Here is a 12,003-nt window from a genome sequence, read left to right as displayed (position 1 = left end):
TAAATAAAAATTACTTGCCATTTATTTATTAATACATTGCCACAAATTTGGTAAAGTTACTTTTGGCTTTTGATCATTGATCTTTTATTTTTATTGTGGGGAAATATACACTGCATAAAGTGTCCCATTTTCACTCCTTTTCAGTGCAGCATTTAGTGACTTTAGGTACATTCACATTGTTTGTGGCCATCACCATATTTCTTCTCTGAAACTTTTTGTTTTTCCCAAACTGAACCTCTGCACCCATTAAACACTAACTCCCCAACCCTGTCCCCTTACTCAGCACCGTTCTTCTTCTCTCTGTGAATGTGACTATTTTAGGTACCTCTGTTAAGTGGAATCATACAGTGTTTGTCATTTTGTGTGTGTGTGGCTTATGTCCTGTAGCACAATATCTGCAAGGTTCATCCATGTTGTAGCAGGTGTCAGAATTTAATTCCTTTTTAAGACAGAATAATATTACATTATAAGTATATATAACATTCTGTGTATTCTCTCATCTGTCAGTGGACAGTTGTTTCTACCTTTTAGCTATTGTGAACATAGCTGCTATGAATATGAGTGTAAATTGTCTGTCAAGTTTGTGTTTTTAGTTTTTCTTGAGTATATCCTCATTAGTATAATTTCTGTATTCTATGATAATTTCATGTTTAATTTTTGAGGAACTTCTGTATTCTCTTCCACTGTGGTTATATCATTAAACATTCTCACTTGATCATTTGTTTTCCTCTTTAACTTGAGGAGTAAACAAAGCATTTTTATAAAGTATGACATTGTGTCTGGATCAGTGGCTCTGGTTGGTGGTCTATTGAAGCAGCTCCTGGTGTCTCTTCAGTTTCCTCAGATCTCTGGGGCATTTTTCTTTCTAAATAAAGGGATTGTGCTACATGGGTTGTGGTTTTTGTAAGTCAGCAGACTGGCATTAAGAACAGTTTCCTCACAGGAACAGTGTTTTGAACATTATACTTGCTCATTTCAGAATGAACAAACTAAGCCTGAGGTGTTTAAATATTGTTACCCACAGAGTTAATGATTAAGTCCAGATTTATAGTCCAAGTCTCCAAATTTCCTTCCTTAAATCAGCCTCTCTGCTCTCATCTAATTTGGCTCAAGATTAGTTAGTTGGATCCTAAGTCTAAACCTACACCCTATATCCTTCAGACAGGTCCAAGTTCACTGAAATAGGGTGGGGATTTTGCTTCTACCTCCTGCTCCTCCCTTTGCCGTCCTTGCAGGTGGGGCTGCCGCCACACTGAGGAGTTAGAGGGTGAACAGGGGTCCCTAGAGCCCTGCTGTCAGGGGTCATCCTGCTTGTGCTGACACCACTCAGGACCCCAGAACTCATGCTCCATTGTGTTATGTTCTGAGATGACTTGGTATCACCTTAGAAATCCAGTTCTCTGTCTCCCTCTCTCATTTCAGGCCCTTCGCCTGAGTAGCTCGGCCATGGGGAAGACCACCACAGGCCAGATAGTCAACCTGCTGTCCAACGATGTGAGCAGGTTTGACCAGGTAAGCTGCCCCCGAGGGATCCTCTTCCATGTCCCGTCCTTCTCACTGGGTTCAGCTTATTGAGATGCCAGGTGCCAGGGTTTGGTGTTGGCCAGGATTCCATTGAGGATGTAAGACAAAGGTTGAATTTATCCAACTTTCATTTCTTTGTGTGCAACTTAGATGTAATTATATGTGTTGTTCTGTAAATGCAGGTTTTGTTTTTCTAATGATAAATAGGCAGCAGTGTTCTTGCCCAGCTTGGTTAGGGTCCCTGGGGGTCCTCCTGGAGTGACCTTTCTTGGCATGTGATGTGGGTGTTGCTGAACTGTCTTCCTCCTCCTCTGGATGATGAAGGCCTGGTGGGAGGGATAGTTCTTTCCCCTGCACCCTGTTCAGTGCGTGCTGCATAGAGAGCCTGCGAAGAACAATGTCAAGTGTGTGGTCCCCAGCAAAACACAACCTCCTCTCTACCGTCCCCTCCACAGTCTTTTTTCCACTGACCTTATGCATAGATTACATTACCCAGGGCTGTTGGTCAGATCTGTGTTGCACTAGATGCTTCTCTTTCAAGTATTCATTCATCAACCATGAAGTGAGGCCCCTGCTCACTTTCAGGGATGAGCAAAGCTTAGTTTTTGCCCTATAGAAGCCAAAGCCTATCAGGGAGCTAAATACACAAGTAATTACTGGAGAAAGTGGTAGATACCATAATATCGGTTTTCCTGGGATGCCATGGTTCCCCAGAGGAGCTGGGGTCTAAATTCTAGGACAGAGAGCATTTGGGGAAGCCCTGAGCTCATCTGTGTTGTGGACAAAATCCACATCTTCCTTCAGTGCTGCTGGTCTGATTCTCCCGGGACATCCCTGAAGCCAGCCCTGTGCTGCCCCTGAATGGCATCATCTGGGGTGGACACTTGGATTTCTGCTTCACAAGGTTTAAAACCCAGTGAGATCATTGCTGTTTAGGTTCCTGTCTTTTCCTTCAGAGCAGATTGTTTCTACACTGTGTCCTCACTGGTTTTATTATATGCAGTCCTAAGAAAGCTTTGTCTCTCTCTTTTAAGGTAACGATGTTCCTGCACTATCTGTGGGTGGGGCCACTGCAGGTTATCGCAGTGACTGCCCTGCTCTGGATGGAAATAGGAATGCCGTGTCTTGCTGGGATGGCGGTTCTCATTATTCTTCTGCTTTTGCAAAGCTGCTTTGGGATGTCATTTTCATCACTCCGGTAAGAGAAACACTTCTTTTAAAAACTGACACTGTGTAATTGGTAACATCCACAGTCTGCATGATGCTTTGTTGAAAACAAGACAAATGCCTTCTCTTGTCTCTTCTTTGTATAGGTTGTAGACCCTTCAGGTTTAGCCAGTGGAGGCTCCGGCCTTAAACCAAAGGCTGATCCTGAAACAGGCACAATGAAGGCATTCACTGGCTCCTCTTGGCACCGTATCTAAATAAGTAGAGTGTTCTTCAGCAGAATTTACCCATCTCCAAGTTATTTAAATATAGTTAAATGGTAATAATCTTGTAGGCCCATTTCTCGCTGCATGTATTTTTTGTTTTGCTTGTGCTGGAGCCTTTTCAGGTGTTACGTTCATGTTTCCATTAAGTTATAAGCACCCCAAGGGCCAGGCTGATCTTCCTTATGTCTTTATGAAGCCCCACATTCACAGCAGCACATGTGGTAGAAAAGTGACTGGTGGTGAAGAGCCTTCTGTTGCTGAGTTAGACTGAAGCAGGTCCCAGAGGGTTGGAGGTGGGTGGTTGTCAGATGATGGGGATGTTGTGCTATTTGAAGCTCACTGAGCTCTTGTGTGTGTTGTGTGTGTGCAGGTCTGTGCTTGGTGTCTTTCTTTATTTGGAATTTCCTTTCCTGCCATTGATATGGAGAGATGTTCCTTATCCTTTGAAGCCCTGTTCCAGTGCTACCAGGTCTCTGAAGCTCTTCTTGTTCTCCTTTCCTGCTGGAATTAACAGCCCCATTTTTTCTGCTCCCCAGAACTTTACTTCTGTTTTATTACAGCACAACCACTGTCTTCCTGGTAGATCTGGGTGCTTTTCTGCCTTCCGTACCTGACTGTGACCTCTTTGAGCAGGTGGTTTGTATCTGACTCATTTCGGGTCTTCTTTAGCTGATGCTGCATATTCTCAAAGTTACTTCTTGAAATGGGCTGAATGTTTGACTTCCAGATTGAAATCTTTTTCTCCGTTTGTACTTTGAGTAGGACCTGCCTGTGTTCTAAGTGCAGAAAGGCTGTAGATAATCTTTTGATTCCTAGCCACGTCCCCATGCCCACTCCTTCTGCTGCTGCTAAGGAAAGTTGAGCTGTGGTCACTGAGGCTCATCTCTTATGTCTGTCTCCTCAGGAGTAAGATCTCAGCTCTCACAGACGACAGGATCAGGACCATGAGTGAAGTAATAACTGGCATCAGAACAATAAAAATGAATGCTTGGGAAAAGTCATTTATAGACCTTATTACCAGATTGAGAAGGTAAGTGTGTGAGATATATATATATATATAGATATAGATATAGATATACAAAGATAAGCTTAAATAATTACTATTCACTCATCCCCCACATGTTGCAGGAGGGTTCAGTAGAATAGTAGAGACATCATTTAACCTACTTTTCCATTTACCATCTTCTCAAAGGAAAAAATATATATGCTTCTTACTTGTATAGAAATGAAATTCTAAGTAGTTCTTAATACCTCAAATCCTAATGAGCAATGCTTTTAAGATATTTAGCATTTGAGAAGATGACATTCAAACTAAAATTGTAATTTATGTTGATGGAGTACAAACAGGGAGATTAAATAGACTGGGTATTATTGTATCGAGCTGAACTATATGAATCACTGTTCTTTGTCATTGTCACGCTTAGTTGCTTATACAACTCTTTGTGACCCCATGTACTGTAGCCCACCAGGCTGCTCTGTCCATGGAATTTCCCAGGCAGGAATACTAGAGTGAGTTGCCATTTCTTCCTCCAGGGGATCTGCCCAACCCAGGGATTGAACTCATGTCTCCTGCATTGTAGGCAGATTCTTTACCACCAGGAAAGCTCATGAATCACTATTATTAATTTCAAGTGGAGCTATGAAAATACTGTTCCTTTTGTTTTGCTTCATGTTTATAGGATGTTTCTCCATTTTTCATTTAAATATCTGATGAGCATTTCTCTGACCCCACCTTGTCACCTCTAACTTTACACCTTTGTGGGGATCCCTCCCTCTGCTGGGAATACACTCCCTTCTTCCTTCTACTCTGGCCTCTGCCAAGCCTGACTGACTCCAGTTCATCTTCTCAGGGTCCACTTGTATGTATGACTTGCCCTAACTCCATTGCTCCGAGTTGCACACCTCTGCTCTGGGCTCCCTTGGGGGCTGTGCTGACCATCTCTGTCTATTGTCTCCCAGTTTTGTGGTTGCTAATTCTCTTCTTCAACACGTTCATGAGCCCCTGGAGGGGACAGGCTATGTCTTTCTGTGGGGAGCCTGGCCCAGGACTTGTGATTATGAATGTTTGTTGAATGAATGTTCAAACCCAGTCGACTGACGCAGAATGTTTGAAAGTGTGACATTAAGCCTCCTTTCACTTGAAAGATTGAAGTGGTGATGCAGTGTGTGATCCTGGTGTCGGGGAACCCCGAGTGTGCACTGTGTAGTGTCTCCATGAGGTGAGGGATGGTTTATCTTTATCTGTGTCCACTCCCTAGAAAGGGGCCCCTCACACGTGGCACTGAATCCGTGTCTTGTATGTTGATGTTTCTTATAAAACCTATGTTCTACTCTCTTTTACAGGAAGGAAATTTCCAAGATTCTGAGAAGTTCCTACCTTAGGGCCATGAATTTGACATCATTTTTTGCTGTGAGCAAAATCATGATTTTCGTTACCTTCATTGCCAATGAGCTCCTTGACAACCTGATTACAGCCAGTCAAGTGTTTTTGGTGGTGATGATGTTCGAGGCTCTGCGGTTTTCGAGCACCCTCTACTTCCCCCTGGCCGTTGAGAAGGTGTCAGAGGCCATCATCAGCATCCAAAGAATCAAGGTTTACTAAAAAATAACTTTTTAACATTATAGGCAGATTTTACCTAAAATGCCTCCTTTTATGTGGTGTCATTGTCTGCCAGTTAGGTGAGATTTAACTCCTTCAGTGCCAAGCTGGCAGTCTTTCCAAAATGTATGTATTTCCGTCTTTTCTTAGGTAAAGTGTGCTAAAAGTATCATAACATCCATGCTTATTTGGGGCAGTAGTATAAATAAAGCCTCACAGGCTCTTGACGTTCAGTGATGGCTGCAGGACAATTAAAATGTCTGAAAGCAGGAGTCACAAACAGATTGCATCTCCTGTGCTACCTGAAATGACTAGGCAGCAACTGTGCACAGTACCGGGTGAATAGGATTCCTCTCTGGGCCGGGAGGGGAGGAACTTGCTGAGAAGTCCTGTTCCCTGGGCAGGAAGAGTGGCCTCAGCTTCACTTAGTTCTCTGTCTTTATAACTAGATTCTTTGCTCCACAGACGTTTCCCTGTTGATGTCTGATCTGTATGTTTGTTCCTTCCTTATTTTGCTTAGTGTCCAAGCCTGTCTGTAGCTGCCCCTGCCTTTCAAACCTATGACTCCCACCATACCTACTGTCTCCTTTATAAACTCTCTCTAGTCAGGGGTAAATAATTTTTATCACGAAGACAAGGGCCTTGCACACAGTAGGTGCTCAAGTATTTCTGTTTAAAATGAAGATTAAATCGGCTCTGTGAAAATGAATGATTTATTATGACCTCAAGGCCCAAGAAGGCTCTATTTTTCTCTAACAGAGGAAGGGGGACCCATAGTCTTGGCACTGAATGACTCCAATAGGATGGCAAAAGATCTCAACTTCAAAGCTCTAAGTCTTCAGTGATTTTTACATCTAGTCAAATGTGTCTCTGAGGTTATATTGTTCACAAAGCAGCTTTAGGTTTTCCATTACCAGCCACTGGGAAGTCAGTCTTTTTGGCTGCAGTTCTGACCTTTATACGTTCCTACATAACCTGTTCTAGGTCTGTACTTCCTGGCTAATGGCCATTTAATTTCAGCTCTTTCATCAGACTGAGTCCTGGAAAAAAATCCAGCCTGCACTTAGGATGCTTTTAGAAGCTCATCATGTGTAGAATGGGGTCTCATTTAACCCTTGGAAGACTGACATCTGTTCCCCTCAGGACTATTATTTGTGGACAAGTGCTCAATAAATTTAATTCTTCACTTAGGACATAAATTTTCGTTTTCTTTCTTTTTTGTTTGAAAATGAGGGATTTCTATTCTAATATATACACACTCAGTATTGATATCTTGGTTACATGCTCAAGTTGAAACTGTATTTGATTCTGTCCAGACTGAATATATAACATATACATTACTCTCTAGGGCCCTTGGTCTTTTTAATCAATAGAAATTGATAATAGGCCAGATGATAAATTCAAACAAGGCTTTTTGAGGCTTGTGCTGCAGCACAAAATATGAAAACAAGAAACTGATGCCCCGTTGACTCTTTGAGAAGGACGGGCTGGTTCCTTAAGTGGGGTGAGGGTAGGGGAGGCTTGGTCATTTGAGCCACAGGGGTGACTTAGGTGGTCTGCCCACTGTCTTGTAGGTGCCGTGTGCCAAGATCATAGGCAGTTCCCTGCTTTGCTCCCAGCAGTTCAGAAAGGGCACCTGGCTTGTGGTGTTTTTATGTCTTACTGTTTGAAATTGCCTTTGCATGTGTGCAGTTATGTTTAGTCCCTTATGGTTTCTTTATATTTTGTTGCTCAAAGAGATGTTTGTTCAGGTGCAAACATCCCCAGCCTATCTCATAACCTTTTGCTTGTTGCTGTGTTCACTTAGACTATGTAAGGCTGTATCTATGCAGTCAGTGGTTGGACTGATTTGAACAACTCTACAGTCTGTTCCTTCTTTTAACTGATGTCCACGATGGGCTGACTGTGCAAAGCTCGATCTTAGTTGAGTTGGGACTGTATAAGTGCACAAATGATGTAGCGTCTCCTCTCTACATGACTTACTATCCTTCTGTGGATTCAGAAGTAGGAAGGGCAGTGCCAGCTGGGGATGTGCTGAGCTAATTTCAATATGGCTAGTATTTAAGAATGGCTGGAAGGATGGGTGGGGTCAGTACTCAGGGTTTCCAGGCAGAGGCCACCTTGGGAGTGTGGACTTAGGTGCAGGTGGATCACTGGGGGGTTTTAAGCTTGTGGACACTCTCAGAGGGGCTGTAAGGAGATCAGGAGGGAGTTGTCTTGGGGTAGGTTCAGCGATGTTGCAGAAGGAATCAGAAAATGAAAAGCTGCATTATTGAGATGACTAATGGTGAATGAGATTCTAAACTATGTTGTTTTAAGGGGAAAAGAAAATTGGGAGAAAGATGAACTATTTCAGAACAGATGATAGCTGGTACCTGTCTGACAATGTGGGAGATGTTGTGGAGAGAGAACTCAGGCTGTGGTGGTTGAATGCCTGCCAACGTGTCCTCAGACAACCATCCATCCATCCTGCGTCCTTTTGGACTCAGTCTCGGGGAGGGTAGAAGTCCTCGTGCCCAGTGCTAGGTTCTCGGTGAGCTTGGATGAGAGGAGGAGTGCATGAATCAAACACATCTCCCACCAGCTGGTCTTTGAGAGAACTGCAAGGATCACATCTTTCTTTTCCCATAGAACGTTTTTCACATTCAGTTTTGACCAGTTCAGTGTTGAAGCTGAAACTCCAATACTTTGGCCATCTGATGCGGAGAGCTGACTCATTTGAAAAGACCCTGATGCTGGGAAAGATTGGGGGCAGGAGGAGAAGGGGATGACAGAGGATGAGATGGTTGGATGGCATCTCTGACACAACAGACATGGGTTTGGGTGGAGTCTGGGAGTTGGTGATGGACAGGGAGGCCTGGCGTACTGTGGTTCATGGGGTCTCAAAGAGTCAGACATGACTGAGCGACTGGACTGAACTGACTTTGACCAGTTCTTCATTTTAAGTAGAAGGTTGCAATCACATTATGACTCTGAGGCATGATAGATGGGGTGTCAAGATGTTTAAGGTAGTAAATTACTATTTATGTGTTGTTTTCTTTCTCAAACATCCTCACATCCTCACATGCTTGTTTCAGTTGCACCCCTGTTGGTAAGGATTCAGTTTGCCTGTGGGTCTCAGAGTACCCATGTTAAAGCTACTTACAGGATTCATTTGTTTTTCTCTCATGCAAGAATCCTTGTGAGGCTCTGAATGGGTTTCCTGGGGCTGCTGATACAAAGTACCACAAACCATGTGGCTTAAAACCACAGGAATGTTTTGTTTCACAGTCCTGGAGGCTAGAAGTCTGAAATCAAGGTGTCAGCAGGGTCAGGATCCCTCTGAATCCAATAAGGGAGCATCCTTTCTTGCCTCTGCTAGCTCTGAGTGGTTGCTGGCAAACCTTGGCATTCCTTGGCTTGAAAACCATCATCCCAGCCTCTGTCTCCTTCATCAGGTAGCTGCTTTTTGTGTGTCTATCTGTCTCTGCATTTCTCATGAGGACTCTAGTCAAATTGGATTCAGGGCCCACCCTACTCCACTGTGATCTCACTTTAATTGATTATATTTACAACAGCCAAATTTCCAAATAAAGTCACATTTTGAGCTAACTGGGCTTAGGATGTATCTTTTATGTGGTGATACAACTCTCCCCATAACAAGTCCCATGGCTAGTGTGAACCTCCGTGGTGTTGGTACCCAGACTCTTTCTGTCTTCTTAATGTAACTCCACTGCATGTGACCTGACCCCGCTGGCAGCCTCCAAGGCCCAGGCTGTGGGGTGGAGGAAGTTCCTGGTTGCTGTCACTCCCCATTGACCTGAATTTAGTCATGTGGCTGCTCGTATCTGCTCAGTGGTCTAGAGACAGAGGGAGGGTCTCCTTCCAGACTGCCACGTGCAGGTGAAATCTCGGTTTGTTACCTCAGAAGAAAGAGAGCAGATTTAGAAGACAGCCAGCAGTCTCTGCCTCACGTTCACAGTTTTGGGGACCTTGGGGAGTGGGAGTGGTCTAAGTTGTGTGTTCAATTTCTCTACCACTCTTGCTTTTCTCATGAAATTATGTCTAGCATTTGCAAGACAAGAGGGAGTTTTCTTGCCTGTGTTTGTCAGCTTTGTAGCAGCTTATAAGACTGTTTTCTTCAGCTAGTTTGCATCAGTTAGTTGCTAAGTGGTGTAAAAGATAACAAAAAGTGAGAGGTGTGGCCATTCCTGCTGTGGAGGAGAGAGGGCATTGACTAAGGAGAAGAGGCAGTGATTGTGAAAAGATGCCTGTAAAATATTTTTTAAGAGATAGAAACTTAAGACCATTTTCTTTTTAGAATGTTGACTTGAGTGATAATTTATGACAAGCAGTGAATGTGGTATTGACACACACGAGGGGGACAGCAGAGTGTACAGGGTTTGCACTCAGCGTCTCTGTCGTTGGCCTTGTGTCCCAGCCTGTCCTGTGCCACCTGCTTCCTGACGGCCTGGGGAGGGCCTTCCTCTCTGTTCTAGCAGTGTCACATGGAGCTTGGTACATAGTGGGATTTAGTTAGTATTTATGAAATAATTTCCTATCAGCTCACCTGTTTATTGTTGGTAATCCAAAAGTAAAACAGGGATAATGTCCAGGTTCTAAATGTACTGGAGTTTGAAGCCATATTCTCTTCTTAGAGAGGAAGCAGTACACTTGTTGAGAAGGCAACAAAGAGAGCCCCATGGCCAGGAACTCTTTATTTATCTGTTTTATACACACACACACACACACACACACACACTATATATATGTATGTATATGCTATATTATATATATGCTGTACTAGATTATATACTTAGATGTACATATACTATAATAATAGTATATTACATACTATATACTATTTAATATTTCTCATGTGAACCAAGACCTAATAAAATTCAGTTGTAAAATGAAGGTAGGTATAAACGATAGGTATACAATTTTTTATTGCAAATTCAAGAGAAGCAATTGTTTTGTTTGACCTTTGTTCTTTCAGTATAAACAATCTGTTTGCCTTTTTATGTAGAACTTTCTGTTACTTGATGAGATAACACAGTGCTACCCTTTGCTGCCATCAGATGGTAAAACTATTGTGGATGTGCAAGCTTTTACAGCTTCTTGGGAAAAGGTAAGAAACCTTCCATTCCAAAACTGTAACTGCTAAAAGACAACTGTGACATAGATTTATTGGATAATTTTGAGATTTTTACACATACTATAAAATATGACTTGCTCATTTACTGAGAATATGTTATAAAAATTGTCAGAGTCAGGAATAAGGTTTGCAATGAATGGAATAAGGTTTGCAATGAATGGAGATTAAGTGTAAAATCAGCCTGAGGCCATTGACATGTTGCTGTTTTTTTCATTTTCAAGAGAGCTTTCAGTGTATTAGCACATGTTCAACTTGAAGTACATAAATTCTCCTTTTAATTTTTAGCTTATTTTTCATTATGTTTTATTACAGAGTATTAAATATAATTCCATGTGCTATACAATAGGATCACCTTAAAAAAAGATGTAGAGCACAAATACATCTTTTCTTGAAAACCCAGATCTAATATTTTGAGCTGAAGTGTGAAGTGTCAGTAGCTTTAGTTGTGTCTGAGTCTTTGTGACTCCATGGACTATAGCCCACCAGGCCCCTCTGTCCATGGGAATGGGTTCCCACTCCAGCATTTCTGTTTTTGTTGTTCAGTCACTCAGTCATGTCCAAATCTTTACGACTCCACAGACTGCAGCACGCCACACTTCCCTGTCCTTCACCATCTCCCAGATGAGTCGATTATGCCATCCAACCATTTAGTCTTCTGTGGTCCCCTTCTCCTCCTGCCTTCAGTCTTTCCCAGCATCAGGGTCTTTTCCAATGAGTTGGCTCTTTATATCACATGGCCAAAGTATTGGAAAAATTTTGCCAAATTTATTATTATTTAGCAAAATTATTATTGCCAAATTCAGACTTAAACTGAAGAAAGTAGGGAAAACCACTAGACCATTCAGGTATGACCTAAATCAAATCCCTTATGGCTATACAGTGGAAGTGAGAAATAGATTTAAGGGACTAGATCTGATAGACAGAGAGCCTGATGAACTATGGACCAAGGTTCATGACATTGTACAGGAGAAAGGGGTCAAGACCATCACCATGAAAAAGAAATGCAAAAAGGCAAAATGGTTGTCTGAGGAGGCCTTACAAATAGCTGTGAAAAAGAGAGAAGCGAAAACAAAGGAGAAAAGGAAAGATATTCCCATTTGAATGCAGAGTTTGAAGGAATAGCAAGGAGAGATAAGAAAGCCTTCCTTAGTGATCAATGCAAAGAAAAAGAGGAAAACAACAGAATGGGAAAGACTAGAGATCTCTTCAAGAAAATTAGAGATATCAAGGGAATATTTCACACAAAGATGGGTTTGATAAAGGACAGAAATGGTATGGATCTAACAGAAGCAGAAGATATCAAGAAGAGG

At 42.4% G+C, this 12,003-nt stretch overlaps 1 protein-coding gene across 1 annotated transcript in view; it reads left to right on the top strand.

The window, feature by feature from the left end:
• LOC136144515 (ATP-binding cassette sub-family C member 4-like) overlaps window positions 1-12,003 on the top strand; it is a 150,191-nt gene that overhangs the window by 23,270 nt on the left and 114,918 nt on the right. The window contains exons 5-9 of the mRNA XM_065902421.1: window positions 1,423-1,512; window positions 2,559-2,722; window positions 3,862-3,987; window positions 5,301-5,550; window positions 10,565-10,666. Coding sequence (XP_065758493.1) covers window positions 1,423-1,512; window positions 2,559-2,722; window positions 3,862-3,987; window positions 5,301-5,550; window positions 10,565-10,666 — 732 coding nt within the window. The remainder of the gene's footprint in view (window positions 1-1,422; window positions 1,513-2,558; window positions 2,723-3,861; window positions 3,988-5,300; window positions 5,551-10,564; window positions 10,667-12,003) is intronic.

The sequence above is a fragment of the Muntiacus reevesi genome, chromosome 11 (assembly GCF_963930625.1).
Source record: "Muntiacus reevesi chromosome 11, mMunRee1.1, whole genome shotgun sequence".
NCBI lineage: Eukaryota > Metazoa > Chordata > Mammalia > Artiodactyla > Cervidae > Muntiacus > Muntiacus reevesi.
This window is presented reverse-complemented; position numbering and strand designations above follow the sequence as displayed.